General features: G+C 38.7%; 1 protein-coding gene across 1 annotated transcript; it reads left to right on the plus strand.

Annotated features, from left to right (window-relative positions):
• The first annotated feature begins 5,305 nt into the window (after nt 1–5,305).
• On the plus strand, nt 5,306–15,829 carry LOC106306185. The gene is made up of 39 exons (XM_013742701.1): nt 5,306–5,453; nt 5,932–5,980; nt 6,657–6,992; nt 7,199–7,231; nt 7,319–7,405; nt 7,658–7,713; nt 7,788–7,871; nt 8,120–8,192; nt 8,355–8,410; nt 8,490–8,598; nt 8,683–8,751; nt 8,887–8,973; nt 9,212–9,262; nt 9,362–9,482; nt 9,589–9,644; nt 9,725–9,853; nt 9,978–10,056; nt 10,146–10,180; nt 10,258–10,339; nt 10,421–10,597; nt 10,803–10,961; nt 11,059–11,080; nt 11,150–11,264; nt 11,357–11,473; nt 11,548–11,877; nt 11,959–12,062; nt 12,148–12,325; nt 12,429–12,537; nt 12,617–12,711; nt 12,795–12,893; nt 13,010–13,076; nt 13,172–13,257; nt 13,332–13,613; nt 13,717–13,965; nt 14,069–14,183; nt 14,444–14,663; nt 14,752–14,916; nt 15,013–15,336; nt 15,439–15,829. Exons 3-39 carry the CDS (start codon nt 6,657–6,659, stop codon nt 15,656–15,658), a joined length of 4,776 nt encoding a protein of 1,591 aa, XP_013598155.1. The 5' UTR covers nt 5,306–5,453; nt 5,932–5,980; the 3' UTR covers nt 15,659–15,829.
• Nucleotides 15,830–17,836: the final 2,007 nt, after the last annotated feature.

The following is a 17,836-nucleotide window of genomic DNA, read 5'->3' on the forward strand; positions in this document are numbered from 1 at the left end:
AGTAGCATGTCGAAGGCATTCCATCATCAGCTTCGTCTCCATACACTTGATGCAAGATCCTACTGTCATCTTCATCCTTGTACAGTTCACATTCTGCTTCAAGAAGGGACGTCATGTCAAGCGACTCTGCTGAAGAAGAAGGCTGTGTATACGAATAATCTTGTCCCATTATGTCTCTGTAAACATGAAAGAAATCATGTAAGATTAAGCGAGGAAGATAAAGTGAGGAAGAAATCAAAGATCATTAGGGTAAGAACTGATTTAAGAAAACAAGACAAATTGTTTGAAACGAAAATCGTTTTCAAACTCAAACTACAAACCGATCTAAAACCCCCTTCTTTGAAACCCTAATTTCAAACGACCTTAAACCCCAAATCGATTGAAAACCCCCATCTTTGAAACCCTAATTTCAAACGTTTTTGTCCACAAATCGATTGAAAACACAAATCAGAACCCTAATTTCAGAGGAAAACAACATGTAACCTAATCTAAATCGAAAAAACAGCAAAAGAAAGCTTCAATTTACCTTCGTCAAAATCGATTGGAAATCGCCTTTTATCGCCTTTTCTCGACAGCTTTCTTTTTTTTTCTCTCCTTCGTCGAAAATGAATTTTTTTTTCCGTCTACACCAAAGACGAATGAATCTTCCGCCAATACCCACCTGCCACGTCGCCCAAGGTTCAGCTCCCTCGACCCCTTACTTACGGGTTGATCCTTAGATAATTATGCTGAAATATAGTTTTTATATTACCATTAACTTTGGTAATGACCCTTAGGATTCGCCAAGGGCTTCCGTTGCGGTTGGTCTAAGGGTTGGTCTAAAAAGGGCATCTCTTTAAAACCTCTCTTCCTATAGTTTCTCTCTCACTCTTAAACGCTTCCTCTTTCTTTCCATGTCGTTTAGTGTGAAGAAGAAGCATTATTCTCTCTAGGCCTGGGCATTTTAACCTGGACCCCAAGACCCGAACCGGAACCGACCCAAAAATATTCGATCCGGAACTTGACCGAAAATTTACAAGTACCTTTTGGGTCTAAATTTTTTTTACCCGAAAGAACCGGAACCGAAAAGGAACCGATCCGAATAGACCCAGACCCGAAAAGAACCGACCCGAATAGACCCGACCTGATAAGAACCGATTTGTACCCGACTTAAAAACATGTATATCTAAAACTATGATGTTTTTATGTTCTATTATATATATATTATTTTATGATTTAGTTAAAATATCTTTTGTTAACAACATTTGTTATTATTTTTTAACTTTTTAAAAGTAATATAAAACTTTAAAATGTAAAATTTAGAGTTTTAAAATGTTTTATTTTAATTATTAATAGTTTCATTTAAGTTGTTTTGTAAAATTTTATATATATATGACAAATATTCAACTAAAGTTGGTGGAATTAAGTATATCATGTTCTTTTCAGATCCTAAATACCCGAACCCGACCGGGACCCGATATGGACCCAAAAATAACGGGTATTTTATGAGTATTTTAATTATAGACCCGAACCGATTCAGACCCGAGAAGAACCGACCCGAACCCGAACCGAAAATTTCTAAGTACCTATTAGGTCTAAATATTTAGGACCCGAAAAGACCCGGACCCGAAAAGAACCGGCCTGAACACGAAAGAAACCAGCCCGAACCCGGCCCGAAGACCCGAACGCCCAAGCCTAATTCTCTCCTTGGGTTTTTTCAGAAACAGAGTCACTCACTCGCTCAAAGGTAAAAACAATGTCACTCACTCCATCTTCTCTCCTGATACAGTGAAACAAAAAAGTTGATTTTTTTTCTCATCCCCTTCACATCTTTCTCGCGAAGCCGCGATTTTGGGTGAATATTATGTAGAAATATTATGTCCTTTTTTTTTTTTATCTTCATCGCAAAGTCTCTCCGGACTTTTGTAAAAGGTTTTTATTTGATAATGGAGTATTTCTTTGAGTTTAGTTGAGTGTGTACACATAGAACTAGTAAAAGACACTGATTTGACCAAGAAAAGAAAAAAGATAAAAAGAAGATGCACTAAAAAAGGCTCAACGTTGTTGGAGATAATCGTGGGAGAGCCATATTGGAACGCTTGATTGGTATTAAGGCTGGTTTGGCTTCAACATTTGATGGAAGTAAACCAGAAGAGTACCGGTTTACTTCCTTTCGATGCAGTGAAAGAAGGATCTATGAACCGGTCAGATCAGCTTCGTCGCTTAGTCTAATAATTGTTTCTTTCATTCTTTTGGTAAGTGCAAAGTGAACTTCCTTAAAAAAAGCTAGAACCAGTGACATCCTTGTAATAAAGGTCATTCATCTTCGAGGTTTGTATTTTATAATGGAGTCTCTCTCGAGATTATACTTATGAATTATGATATTAAACCATATATAAATACGTCACTTTTTTTTTTGACTTAAGACATATATTATAGAAAAAGAATAAAATGTTTTACAAGCATATTGCTATAGCTAATCCCACATTTTAAGCCGTACATAGTCAAAAACCCGTAATTAAGATCAGGTAGTTAAATGGATAATTTGGTGAAGTTGGCTTTCCAGAAAGTCGAAGGGTCCTTATGAATGGTCCGTAGTGTTTATCACCTCCGTTGTAAGCCACCTCTGCATGAGGAAGGATGAGAGCGAAGGCGACGAGGATCGGAAGCTGAGGATTCTGTCCTTTATCAATCGATTCAAGGAAGCAGTCATCTCATTCTCTGAGAGGAAGCGCTGATTGTGCAATCGTTGATTTCTCTCCCTCCATAATAGGTAGATCACAGCCTGCCAGCATAATAAGATGAGGCGCTTGGCATGTCTGTTCCCTAATAAAGCCAACATTTGAGTTACCGTATCCTGCCATGATCGGGAGGGCGTAGTCGAGCACCTCCGAGAAATCTCCGACCAGATTCTATAGGAGTAAGGGCACTGAAAATACAGATGGTCTCTAGATTCTGGCCCCAAGTTACAGAGCAAGCAGGTACCATCAACAGGCAGCCCCCAAGCCAGAAGACGATCGCGTGTAGGACATCTGTTCAACATAAACAGCCAAGCCAGAAAATTGTGCTTTGGGATTCCACCTTTAGTCCATACCACACTCGCCCAAGGTACCTGTGCTTCTACTCCTTTAATCTCCCAATATATCTGTGCAGTTTTGTATCTCTTAGACCTCACTCCATTGACAATCCACTCATAGCCGTCCTCCATCCCTTCGTGCAGCACCAGTGTTGTTAGGAATGTTTGCACCTGCACCATCGCTTCAGATCGAGCTCTTGGAAGTACCCAGGTTTCTGACCTATAGAGATCTGATAAAGTAGCATCAAGGGGGATACCCTGTCTAGAAGCCATGTCTTGTAAGAAGTAGTCTTGCAATGATCCAAAGGGGGACCAGTGGTCTGTCCAGAAGCGACAAGTTGCTACATTGCCTACACGCATTTTGATCCAGGTATACACTTCTCCACGCATCTTGATTAGTTTATTTGCTAGCCAAGAATTATTAACACTAGTTTTCACAGTCCAGTAGTTAGATAGCGAACCTTGAAGCACCTCTGAAGTGAACCAAGCCACCCACACTAACCCACCTTGAAAGAACAGCATCCAAATTAACTTGATATAGCAAGCCCGATTCCAAGCGCCTAAGTCCTTGATTCCTAGTCCTCCAGCGTCTTTGCTCCTAGTAACCACTTCCCATGATACTTTTGCAGTGTGATGCCCTTCAATAGATCCCTTCCATAAGAACATGCCACATAGAGAGTTGATTCGCGCAATACAGGCCATAAGAAGCAGAAAGTTTGAACACCAAAAGTTTGTGATCCCAGCAATAACCGTTTTAATTAAGAGTAGCCGTCCCGCAAAGGAGAGTGTCTTGACCGTCCAGGAGTTAAACTTAGCTTTTACTTGCTGTATTAGGATCTCGCAGTTAGCTAGTGTGAGCTTCTTTGTGCACAATGGGACTCCAAGATAACGGACAGGTAGGATCCCATTAGGCATGCCTGTTGAAGCTTTGATGGTGTCCATTTCCTGCTGAGATAGGCCAGACGCAAAGAAGGAGCTCTTTTGTACACTAACCGCAAGACCAGAACGAAGCTCAAATTCCTTTAGCACCTGGAGGACATTCTGTACAGAGTCTATAGATCCGTCAATGAAGATCAGAAGGTCATCAGCGAAACATAAATGGGTGAGTCTTGAAGAGGAACATCTCTGGTGATATTTGACCTTTAGCTCTGAGGCTGCACGGTTGAGCATGACGGAGAGGACATTCATTGCAATAACAAACAAATACGGGGAAAGTGGGTCACCTTGACGCAGTCCGCGGCTCCCTTTGAAGTATCCATGAACCATCCCATTATACCCTACAGTGAAGTTTGTGGAACACACGCATGCTTTCAGCCAGTCAATGAGGAGAGGAGGCAGGTGTAATCCGTGAAGGCAGTTGAAGAGAAACTCCCAGGAGATTGTGTCAAAAGCCTTTGCTATATCCACTTTAATGGTGATTCTTTTCGGTCCATGTCTCCTATGGTATCCATTCACAAGTTCCCCCGCCAAGGTAGTGTTTTCCACAATCAGTCTATCTTTTACGAACGCTGTTTGGTTTGGAACAATCAGGGAAGGGAGGATGGGCTTAAAACGCCTTTGAGCTTTATATATCTATCTAAACTAATATTTTTAGAGGGTTCATAGTAGCATTTGTTTCTCAACTATTAAGAGAGTTATATTGTGGGTTTTTGTCCGTGATTGGATTCTTTGAGCTGGTAGCGGGTTAATCCTTTGCAAAAGTTACAAAAATTGTAGTTTTAGAGTATAAAAGTGTCATATATCTCGGTAGGTTGTAGCAATCATCACTAAATTTACTTGGTTTTTTCCGTATTTATTATTAGTCGTTATTGTATTTTATGTCAAAACTTAAAATAAGCACTCTTTCCATTTTTATTAGTTTTTTTTTTGTTTGAACTTTGAAACACTCCATTTTTATTAGATAACATTCTATAACTGTATACACAGGCACACAGCCACTAAAAAACCATTTAACTTTTAAGAGATTAAAAAACGAACGGATATACAATTACCTTCAACCACCTAGTTAAACACTGAGTTAACACAGTCAGAACTCACGGTTAACATCTCTTTGGAAAGAAAGCAAAAATACACATTGGTTAACAGCTGGAGTTTCTCTTTTTTTGATTAATCAGTAGTCCAGTACTACCCATTTTTATAAAACTGAAAATAGATTTGAGCCAATACACACATTACACCTAAGTGATGTCAGGCCGATCGGTGACGTGTCCCAGGAGTGGCAGAGAGAACTGCGTGCGCCCGAAGCTTTCACCCACTCTCTCACTTTAAAATCTCTCTTCCTATAGTTTCTCTCTCACTCTTAAACGCTTCGTCTTTCTTTCCCTGTCGTTTAGTGTGAAGAAGAAGCATATTCTCTCCTGGGGGTTTTTCAGAAACAGAGTCACTCACTCGCTCAAAGGTAAAACAACGTCACTCACTCCATCGTCTCTCCGCGATTTTGGGTGAATATTATGTAGAAATATTATGTCTTTTTTTTTTTTTTTTATCTTCATCTCAAAGTCTGAAGCTTTTTGTCTGCTTCTCAAACAAAAAGTTTTACTCTAACCGGCCTCGTGGTCTAGCAAAGGAACCTCGACTGAGGTGCCCGCCATCACGAGTTCGACCCCGGCCACAGCGGATTTAACATGGTTTCCCTTTGGCCTCCAGAACTTTCCTCGTCAGTTCCAGTTGGACGCGGTGGTATAGTCGGACTAACTGAGAGGTCCGGATACCTCGATTATAAAAAAAAAAAAAAAAAAAAAGTTAACTAACGAAACCCTTGTGCTTTTTCACACTTGATCGGCACTGTAAACACTAATTTTAGCTCAAAAGGGTTTCCGATTTTGGGTTTTCTTCCTCTCTTCGCACTCATCTTCTTTGTTTGTTTTCTCTCTCAGGTTTTTGTTTCCTCTGCTTTTACTGGGTTTCTCGGAGAGTACCCATACGGTACTGTTCTCATCTCCTTTCCTTTCCCTTTTCTCTCTCCGAACTCGCTGTGTTTATCTAATAAGGTTTGAATGCGGTTTTGCCTTTGATCGGAGATTGATTTAGACAACCAAACCCTAGGAGTTGAGTTTTGTCGTCTTAGGTTAGTAAAAATGTCTAATACCCAACTACATCTCTGTCATATAGTCCTTCAATGATCGTTTCAATGTGTGTATATAAATGCCATTACTTTATTGTCTTTGTCTTCTCAAATTGCATTTTTTTTTAGATTAAACTAATGCCTTCTCTGTTATTGTGCTGTTGGTAAAGTTTTAGTCTTTACCGATTTTATTTCATGTGTTGCATTCTTACGTTAGATGCTCAGCTGTGTACATCCCTTTTATGTTTTAGTAGGAATGTTGAACCGTTGTTTTTTCTTTCCTTTTGTAAACTGGTTCTTGTATGTATACATGTAGCTTTAAGTTACTTGTCTTATAAGTCAGCAAACATTTCCCAAACACACAAGTTACTTACTTAATATGAAATTCACAAACAAAGGAAGAAAGTTTGTATCATTGGATCGCTGTGTGCCTATTTCTGCTCTTAGGAATCATTGTTCTCCATGTTTAGCTTCCACTGCTCTCCTGTAATTCTAGATTATTAATGTTTCATGTTGAATCCTGTCTTCACATTTCAGATGAGCTCTAGGAGATTGGTCAAGAGAGCATTGATTCTAGATGAGGACGATGAGGATGATGTGGTTTACAGCTTCAAGGTCCTCTTGCCTAACAGCACTAGTGTGCCACTCACGGTCACTAACCCAGGACCTGAGATGCCGATGGAGACTTTTGTCAACCTGGTGAAGGAGGAGTATGACAAAGCACGTAAAAGCTGTTTGTTGATGACCAAGAGGAGAAGGGTTGACTGGAACTTGGGTGGAAAGTTCCATCTTGAGTCAGATAGTGAAAAGATGGAAGGAATGGTTCGCTTTGCTGCGTTCAAGCCCAACTCGTTACACATAATACGTCTTGATGTCAGTTTCTTTTCCCACTTGTTCTGTTACAATGTGATTCAGCTATTGTTCCAGTCTTTGACAACTGGTGATTCATTAGCACCATGTCTTTCTTTTGTTCATAATATCTTTGTTTCATGAGAATAACCAGACAAAACTGAGATTCGTTCCTGAACCATTTCTGTCTTCTTGTTTTCTGATGTTCTCTGTGTCTACTTTTGGATCAGGACGGTTCTGGTGTAACTTCCACCATGTATGAGGTCAGCGTTACTATTCTGAAACATATACACTTGCTGTATCTTTGTCTCCTTATGTTGGTATGTGAAGGTTCACTCTTGGTTTTGCAGAACCTGTGGGATTTGACACCTGACACTGATCTTCTGAAAGAGCTACCTGAAAATTATAGCTTTGAGACAGCTCTTGCGGATCTAATAGTAAGTGTTTCAGTATTACTGAGTAAAAAGGTGAAATGCCTTATGGAAAATTCATGTGCGTGTGTGGGTCAAAGTGGACACTGTGTCGTGTTACAAACCGGTGACAGTATCTTATCCTTGTTGTGTCAACTACAAACATGATTTTTACATTATTTCTCTGGATCTGTTGATGAAATTGGGGTTTGACTGTGTGTTAGATTTCTCATTTATTCCTGATATGGAACTCGAGTGCTCATGTTGTTTATATCACAGGATAATTCTTTGCAAGCTGTGTGGTCTTGTTCCCCCGGAGAGCGAAGGCTGATTAGGTTTGTACTTGTCATTAGAGGTCAGATGAACGAAACTGAGTGTGATCCTTCAATTCATGTTATTGTTTTTGCAGTGTGGATGTTTCTGCTGATTGGATCTCAGTCTTTGATACTGGAAGAGGAATGGACAGTAGTGAGGAAAATGCTATCGTTAAATGGTGAGATTTCTTCTTCAGTTTCATTCAAATGCTTACAAAACTTGGGGCGGCTACTGAGTTATGATTATGAACTGGGAAACTGTTCTAAAGAACAAACAAGTATACAACTTCACATGTTTTATATATTAATAAGATTGATACTGCTATTAAGTTTGGTTTCCTCAGTTTGAGAAGGTTTAATTTTTTGGTGTTAACTTGAACATTGTGTTAACTTGAACATTCTTCATGTTTGTTTTTTTATTGTGCAGGGGAAAAATAGGGGGCTCATTACATAGATCTGAAAAGACCTTTGCTATTGGAGGCAAACCACCATACCTTAAGGTAACTCACTAGTGGAAAATAGCTTAGATTCATTTTCTTCTTCCAACTTATAAAGTTTGTGTCTAAAATTTTTGCTGGATAGTTAAGCACATCGGACTATTCTTTGTAACACTGCCTGCTATTTTACTGATCTGAAGAATGATTCACTCTTTTTCTGTGTAGCCCTTCTTTGGGATGTTTGGATATGGAGGCCCTTATGCTTGTATGTTCTTGGGAAGGTGCAACTTCAGCTTCTCTTTAGTCAACCTATGATCTTTTTGCATTGTTATGTTGCGTTTAACTCTCTTCCTCTATTAGGCGTACTTTGGTGTCTTCTAAGACGAAAGAGTCCAAGAAAGTATTCACTTTGCAATTCGAGAAAGAAGCCTTGATTGGCAACCACTCAGTCTCTGGAAAACACTGGAAGGTAATATGATTGATTCATCATTTATTAAATGTCGCTTGTGGTTGCCAACGTTTCCTATTACCGAGTTTCGAATTCATTGTATAGACTAGTGGTGGCATGAGGGACCCGACAGAGGAAGAAAATAAGTTATCGCCTCATGGCAGTTTCACAAAGGTTCACTTTTTTTTTTCTTCTAAATTTCCTAGTCCTATATATCACCGTTTGCTTTTCACATTTACTCTCATGCAACTGCAGGCTATGATATGTTATCAATGCTAATCTGAAACTCCTGCTCTATATTCTTTCCAGGTTGAGATATTTGAATCAGAATTTGACATGTCCAAAATATATCAACTACAGTGCAGGCTTAAGGATATTTACTTTCCTTACATTCAGGTATTCTTAGGCTATCAATAATACAATATGTCATAATACATGTTTAGTGTATCGGTTTTTAGCATGTTAATCTTCACCAGAGTACATTATTGTCTACTTGGGTCCAATGATGCTTGAAAGTATTGTGCTATAAAAAAGGAAAATGCATGAATTCCTGTTCGCTAATATAAGTTTTTAATAGTCCTTCCTTTTGACCATTTGTCTTGGTTCTAATCAAATGTGATTTATCAACCTGTAGTGTGACGAACTTTCCAAAACTGGGAGGACTGAAAGGCCTGTAGAGTTTCAGGTTTGTCTTTATCATCATCATTGACTCAATAACTGTGTTCCTCGTTTGTTTTACTAAGAGTATCATTTGTAGCTAAATAACTTTGAATTACTTTTCCAGGTCAGTGGAGAAGATTTAGCTGAGATAGCAGGTGGTGAAGTTGCCATTACCAACCTAAATTCCAAGGGTGAAGAGTTTTCGTTTCAGATCCGGTTCAGTCTTGCAAGTGAAAAACGAAAAGGTAAAAACTCTTCTTCAGGTCCCGGCTGCTTGTGCTTCAATTCGATTCACAATCCCAAAAATTTATATCCTTTTTTTGGAGTCTGACTTATGTAATTGTCTTCCAGGGAAACCTCAACAAGCAAATGCTCGCCTCAAATTTGTTTATTTTCCAATCGTCCAGGTGTGACAGATCTTTTCTGAAGAAGCAAACATTACCTTTTGGTCACCTTTTTTTAACAGAACACGTTATAACCTCTACAGGGAAAAGAAAGCATCGAGAAAATTTTGGAGGGATTACAAGAGGAAGGTTGCAAAGTTTCCGAAAGCTTCGAGACTTTTGGTCGTGTTTCAATAAGAAGGCTTGGTCGTCTACTTCCAGAAGTCCGTTGGGTTAGTCTTCTCTTGTCACCATTAGCATGCTAACTATGGTGTGTAGGACATGTAGTTCTTCAAACGTGCTTGAAAAAAGGACTTCACTTATTGTGTTGTTTGTTTTACCAATAAATATGTATAGGATTCAATACCGTTCATGCAAAGAGGTAACAGAGCGTCTACTTTGCAGAAATCTTGCCGAAGAGTAAAATGCTTTATCGGTACGAAGTGCTCATGCTTATTCAATTGTATATGCACCTCTGGTTTATTTATTGTTTGATGAATGAATGTATACACTCCTTGGTTGCAGATTTGGATGCTGGTTTTAGCCCAACGCCCTCCAAAGTGAGCTAAACACAATCCTAGATTATTTGAAGTATTTTAGTACATTATCATCTGATCACCGCACATTCTTTTTACAGACCGACCTTGCAAGCCAAAATCCTTTCTCAGTGGCTCTAAGAAACTTCGGTAGTAAACAGACAGATAAGGATAAGGATACTGGTCAGTTTAAACTTTAAAGTCCTTCTGCAAACTTTCCTCTTCTTTTGGTGCTTAAGATTAGAATGAATTCTTGTTTTGCAGATGTCAAAATGGTGATTCACCGAGAAGGAAAATCAGTCACACAATTGGAGCAGAATTATCAGGATTGGGTTATGAAGATGCATGATGCCCATGATGAAGAGGCTACGTCGGGTGAAGATGAAGCTATTCTCGTTCTTGAATCCTTGGATAAAAAGGCTCTTGGCATTTTGCGTGATGGTATGTATTAGCTTTTCATGGATGATATAGAAACTTTGTTTGGAAAGCTATCGCCTCAAAAATTATATCTCCTTGTCTAATTTGGTTAGTTGATTCTAGACAGAGTTTCTTACTGGTATTGATGCTGTCGTAGAAACGTGCTTGATGATTCTCCTTGTCTCTAATTTGGGTACTAATTACTTCCAATGCTCTTGTGATCTAATAGCTGTGAGGGTGCACAAGGTAGTCACGAGAAACGGAAAGTTGTGGAAACGTGGTCAGAATATAAAGCTTCTGAAAGGAGCTTGTGGTGGGGTTCACAATGGTAATATCTATGCTACCATTGACTATTTCTTAATAGAAGGGTTTGAAGACGAAGCAGGCGGTTAGTAACATCTCCACCATCATTTTAACTACAAATGAAATCATGTTTTGTACTCTGATGTGGCTAAAGCTTTCTTTTTATAATGTTTTCTGAGCAGGTGATACTCGGATTTTATGCAGGTGATTTTTTTTCTTTTCTTCCATCTGAGTATTTATTGGGAGCTCTGTGTCTTATAGCTTTAATTTTAGGCCTATCGATTGCCCTAAGAAAGAAGGATGCAAGCTTTCATGCATCGATGGAAGTTGGAGACTGGAACTTCAGAAGTCTTTAACATTGCCTATTACTATAATCGACTCTGGAAAGGTCAACCACTTAAACTATTTCTTTTTCTTTTTTATTATTCTCCTCTTCTTCATACAGCTAAGGATTTTAATCTGAGAAACGTTTTTGTACAGTGCCTACATGCAGATGCAGACGAATGGACTAGAAAACTTGAAAGGCAACAGGAAAAGGCACCTTCCAAAATTGATTTGCTGGATGAGAGGGATTGCAGAGAATTGAACATTGATGGGGTAAGAACGTTTAAAGAGTTTGAAGTCAAACTTATCACGGAGAGTAACGTTTTCTATATCAATATGTTATACAGGAACTACCAGTTTCTGTGCGTGTTGGGAGAGCTCCCCCGCAACAAATCGTGGCAGTTATCCGACCTGCATCCTTCACATCCGTTACACCGTCAAAGAAGTTGGAACAAAAGCATGTTGTTAGTATGGAGGGCAAAGAAATGGTCATGGTAGTAAAACTGGTAGACCCAAATACGAAACCAAGTGCTAAGGTTGCCACCAAATCAGTGTGTTCGCAGCGTGTGTTTCCTACATCCTGTAAAGGGATTGGTGGTCTTTACATCTTCTCCCTTGGCTCCAAGTTTCCGAACCTCTTCAAGAGAGCTGGCACTTACAACTTTTCTTTCTCTATCGTAAGTAAATTTTCCTTACTGCCAAGTTCAATTTTTTTCGAGTAATCATGTAATGTAATTTTCCAAACACTTTACCTTCAGGGGGACTCGATTAGGTGCAACAAAACGGTTGTTGTTAAACCTTCTTCTAAGGCAGCAAAGTGGAAACTTGATGATAGTCTGGATCCCCTGCCGTGCAATGTTCGGTAAGACTCTTAAACTCTTCAGACATGGCATATATATAGAAATTTTGGAGTGTCGAACTTGATCAATATGATTGTGTTTCTACAGAGTTGGTTCGTGTCTTGGACCTCTCCGTATAGCCTGCTTTGATGAGTATGAAAATCAGATACAGTTCACTTCTGTTCCAAGCCTGGAAGTTGAACTGAAAGCCAACGCTGGATTTGATCTCAAGATTGATGACTTTGAGACCAACCTGATAGATGGAGGATCAACTCTCATGATCAAGGTATATTGCTGTGTCCATGGTTAATGGTAAAGCGACTACAGATTACTAAAGACAGTTTAAAAATGGTCTGAAAGTTCATTTCGTGGTTCTCAACCTAATGCAGGAAATGCTCGTTGAGACTGATGCATTAGACAAGATCGGCCCAAGTTATGATGCAACCTTGGAGATACGCGCACAAGACAAACCTTTAAGTGTCTCGATTGCTTGTAAAGGTAAGCTAAAATTCTATGTTACTGGTTAAATCTCTCTGAAAATTTATTTTCATTTAAACAATTTTTTGTTTTGTTTCAGTGAACCCCGGGCCTCTGAAACGAGTTGAAGTGAATAATCCTCAGGCTTTTGAAAATTTGCTTCCAGGTTCTACTGTTGAAAATTTGATTCTGGAGGTACATTTTGCATGTCTATGCACATTGTTTATACAGTAATCGTTTTTTTGTTCAATTCAAGTTTGATCATAACTTTCATGCAGATGTTCGATGGATTCAATAACCACATTGCAGAAGGGACCAGTGTTCTGATAAACACTGAGGGCTATTGTATCGAAGACTGGATGGGCGTCAACCGTAAGGTGGATAGCATTCTTTGATCGATTTTTTGAGTGGATCTTATGTGGACGGTGCAGTTTCTTAGATGGTTTGAGTTTTGATTTCAATTACTCTTGACACTTTGTTGATCATTTGATAGGTTGATGGTAGTGGCTGCATTGATCTCTCTGGCATCCTCAAAGTCACAGAAGGCTATGGAAAACATGGTAACATGATCTTTTCAATTTCTATATTTTTCTGGTGTCATTCCCTTTTACGATTATCTTCTGATTCTGATAGTGTCTTTGTTTGTTTTCAACAGTCTCATTCTCTGTTGTGTCTGATTGTAAAGAGATCTTCCGGAAAGAGTCTCAAATCGAGGAACGAGAGCTAAGGCTTGTAACAGAGGTAAAAATATTCTAACTTATCTCTCTCCCTACATACTTTGACTTCTTGTCCTGAAATTGTTATGTTTAAATCAGCGGCCCGAGTCCTGTATTGCCGGTTCAAATCTTACGAGCCTCATTTTCAAAGTGACGGATTCAGATGGTTCTTTGGATACTAGTATCCATCATGACGAAAAAACCAGGTGTATCCACACCCTGAGCGTTGAATCTGATTCAAGCAGCGTTGAGAGTGGAATCAGATATGCCTTTGTTCATGGCTCCTGCAAAATTCCTTCTCTTTCCTTACCTGAGACCGAGGGTATCTTCTCCGTCAAGGTTTTCCATTCTCGGTATCCTGAGCTTCATGTGAATTTAGAGGTAATTTCTGAATTGAGTTTATATATGTTTGTACCATTAGGTAGAACTTTTTAACTTACTACCTGATTTTCATTTCATCCTCATGTTAATTCTCTTTGTTCAGATTCTGATAACGCCTGCTCAAACAATTGAAAGAGATGACGACATTGGGTGTTCAACACCTTACTCAAGGATGACATCAACACCTCAATCAGGGATGGCTTCAGCCACTCCGTTTCCAAGAGTGACGCCAACTCCCAGTTTAGGATTGGAACGAACTCCATGTTCACAGTTTGGAGTTTTGGCCATTAGGTCACCGTCATTGAATGGCAGTTGCCCATCTGGCGTGATGGATATACCGCAGTACACTCAGGTATGATTATCACCATTATTTATGCCACAATATCTACACTGATCTGATATTTGTATTCCAAGTTCATCTGAACGATGTTGAAAAATGTATCTTTCTCCTGCAGAGTCTAAAACAAGAACTCAGTACATACGAGGCACAGCAAGAGGAAATAGATGAGCGCATAAAATGTTTGGAGGCTGAACAAGAACAGGACGAGCAAGAGTTGATTACTTTGCAAGGTAAACTACTATCTTGGTTTGAAGATTTGTCTCTTTTCCTGAAGTTTGATATTGAGGGTTGAAGCACCATTGATGATCCTTTCACTTTTTATTTTTGATTTTTGATTTTTGATTTTTGAAACACTATCCCTTTCATTTGGTGTAAAACATTGCCTACATCTTTAATTTCGACATTGTCTGTTAGATCATAGTCTAAACCAAAAGAATGGCGAGAATAGGAACCTGAAGTTTCTAACCTGTTCATGTAAATTTCATGTCAGCTTCTCTGGATTCTATCTGTGCGGCGCTCCCGGAATGCCTATCCACTAGAGAGTCCATGATGAAACACATTGAAGAGGAGCATCAAGACACTGCAGCATCGGTCTTCTGTTCTTTGACCAAAAAGGTTCCCCCTCCGCGGTCTTTGTTTCTGTCAATCAAAGGAGGAGTGTTTGGCATTGTAGCCCTTCTTGGTTCTGTTGCCTCCACTTCACTAAGCAGGTGACATCAATTTATGAACCAAACTGTCTTTTTTTTACTTGTACAGTTGAAGCGAATCTTCAATTTCTCAAGTTAATTGATATGACAGGATATTATCTGCATATTTGGGGAAAGAAAAAATGCTTGCGCTGGTATGCAAATCATCAGCATATAGAGCAAGCTATGCTGAGTACCTGAGGCTTCAAGATGAAGCAGCTAGGCTCGGACGATCCATAACCAATCCTCCGCAGGTTATTTGTCTTAATGCATACACGTAAGTAATCTCGATTCTTTCTTGATTTTTTGGATTAGTTGCTAGTTCTTGATTCTATTGCTTAGCCAACTCTTGTTTGGTGAAAAAAACATGTAGACCTTGGAGAAGTGGACTTGTGGAAAATGATCCACAGAGGAGACTAGACATGGCTAACCCTTCCCTACGCAATGGGGGTCTTATACCAGGTTTCAAAGGTTACGCTGTGAACATGATCGAGTTGGCTGTAAGGGACCTGGATATAGGAACAAACAGTCATGGGCTTAGAGAGACGCTCTTCTATGGACTTTTTGGAGACTTGCAAGTGTACGAGACCGGGAAGGATCTTGAAGCAGCCCTTCCTTACATCAAAGATGGTGTAGATGCTGTGTCTCTAGATGGTGTGATCTCCAACAGAGATGGGTTTTTATTCTCTGGATGCTGGTACGTGCAGCTTTCTAGTTCGGTTATTTTTCATCCGTCTTTGGTTATTTATGACTGTTGATACTGATCTCTCTGCTTGTTATGTTTTTTGGGGTTTGTCAGCGTTCCAGATGTTCATTTTCCAGTAACAGTACCAGAGAATCACGAGAAGACTTTGGTGAAGATGGAAATAACAAGGGAGAAGAAGAGAAAGCGTGAGGAGGAGATAGTTGAGGAGAGAGGTTTGTTGAGGAAGATAGAGAAAAAGATGAAGAAGGCAACGAAGAAGTACGAACGTTTCTCAGCCATGGCTGACTCTCAGGACCGTATAAATAAATGTTAATGGGACATGAAAGAAGAGTCGTTTTGGTATTAGTTTTTAGTTCATGAAACTTGGATCTTGCTTGTTTATTATTGTGTCGGTTAGGACTGATCTTTTGTGAATATGATCTGTGTTCGTTGTTTTGCTACACTCTATGTTCTCACGTTTATATAAGCTTTTTGTTATAAGGTACACTCTTGCAATTTGCCAGAGAAGCACACTCCATCTTCCACATATGATTCTATAAATAAAGAAATTTCCTAGTAAATTTTGAAAAGAGTAGAACAGAGCTGGAGCAATGCGAAGTGAAATGTTCATTTTCGGTATCTTAGCTAAAGAAACAATTGCACTGAAAGACAGTTTTTAAGTTTCTATTACTCTATAAAGCAGTTTACAATACTAAATTAGTTTTTACTAATCAAATCCACTTTCCACCTAAAAATCTAACTAAATGAACTTGCAACCAAAAACAATATACTAACTATGGGGATGATTGGCTAGGATGTAGCAAGTGATTTTACCTTTAATTTTTATCTACAGCTTTAAAAACCATCAATCATACTTTATATTAGTTTTTAAAGTTACAACCAAAAAATTAAAGCTACAGCCAACAAAAGAAAAAAATAGATGTTTTATTATAAACCAGATCGTGGATGACTCATAACCAATAGATTATGATTTGTAATCTTTCCATTTATCTATGACGGTGTAATCTCCTATATAAGGAACTTCTATGTTATGAATAAATAGAAAATTTTTCATTACTTTTATAACACGTTATCAGCACGAAACTTAAATCCCTAAGCTAATACCCAAATCGAAAAACCCTAAAACCCTAACCCTAGCCGACGATCCGACGAACCCTAAACCCCGATCGCGTCTCTTGTTCACGCATCTGTTCCAGCTCGTGTCCCCGATCAGCTTCAGTCCAAGGCGTTCTTGATCCTAGCTCAGACGTTCGCGACTCGAGAGCAGCTCCAGCACGCGACCTCTTCCTTGTTCGCGACAGCATCAGACAGCTCGCGTCCGACGATCAAGGCGTTCCCGATCAAGCAACAAAGGATGTTCGCGACCCGATAGAAGCGACTCGATCTATTCCAGCTCGTGTCCCGTTCGTGTCCAGCTCACGGCTCAACTCCTTTGGTGGTCCAATTCAACAATCATCTAAGGTTAAAAGGTAATTCAAAACCTAAGAACCCATAATCGAACATGGATTGATTGATAAAGAATGAAACCCTAAAACCCTAATCTTTATGAATCAAAACCATAGGGTAATAGATCAAAAATCCTAATTGAGTAAATCGAAGCTCTAAAATTTCGATACCCCAAACCCTAAATCATGTTCCTACATGATTAAAACCCCAAATCGGTTTTTACAAGTTAAAATCCGGTAAACCCTAACCTTATATCTATAAACCCCAAATAATATAAGTATCAGAATTAATTATATTATAATTATCAAATCACATATTAAAACCCTAATAGAATATTTTGAAATCAAAATTGTTTTCGGTTTGGATCATTGAGGTTTTAAATCTGATTGAATCTGATGCTAGGTTGCTAGAATTGTTTGACTGTTAAATTGATAGATTTATTTTCTCATCCTGCTTGGTTAATTGTTCATCTGATTTAAAATTTTTTAAACCGACCAGCCTGTTAAAACATTGATTGAATCCGATAGGTTGCTAGCTTGCTTTGCTTATATAATCCGATAGGTTGATAGATTGATTGAGGTTTACTTGTTTAAAATCCGAATGATCTGATTGCATGATTCTTAAGGTTTAATATCATCTGCTAGGATTGATAGTTTTGTAATCTTATTTGTTTTTAATAGAAACCCTAAATAATCCGTATGATAGGTTATATTGATCTGATTTGGATGTCTTTGAGAATTGAGAATCCGTATGCTAGGTTGATAGATTCATGATAAAATATAATGTCTTGAGTTAAATTGATTGATCTGATTATATGTTTTTGAGGTTTGATAAATTCGGATACTAGATAAATTATTTACACATGGTTTATGCTAAATACCAACCAGCCTTGAAATTGATTCATTGAAATTCATGCTTGAAATCTATATTCTAGTATTGCTAAAATCAGCCTTGAAACTGATTCACTGAAATTTATGCTTGAATATATATTCTACTACTGCTAAAATCAGCCTTGAAACTGATTGAGTGATTAATAAATCTTTTT

This window comes from Brassica oleracea, chromosome C7, assembly GCF_000695525.1.
Source record: "Brassica oleracea var. oleracea cultivar TO1000 chromosome C7, BOL, whole genome shotgun sequence".
NCBI lineage: Eukaryota > Viridiplantae > Streptophyta > Magnoliopsida > Brassicales > Brassicaceae > Brassica > Brassica oleracea.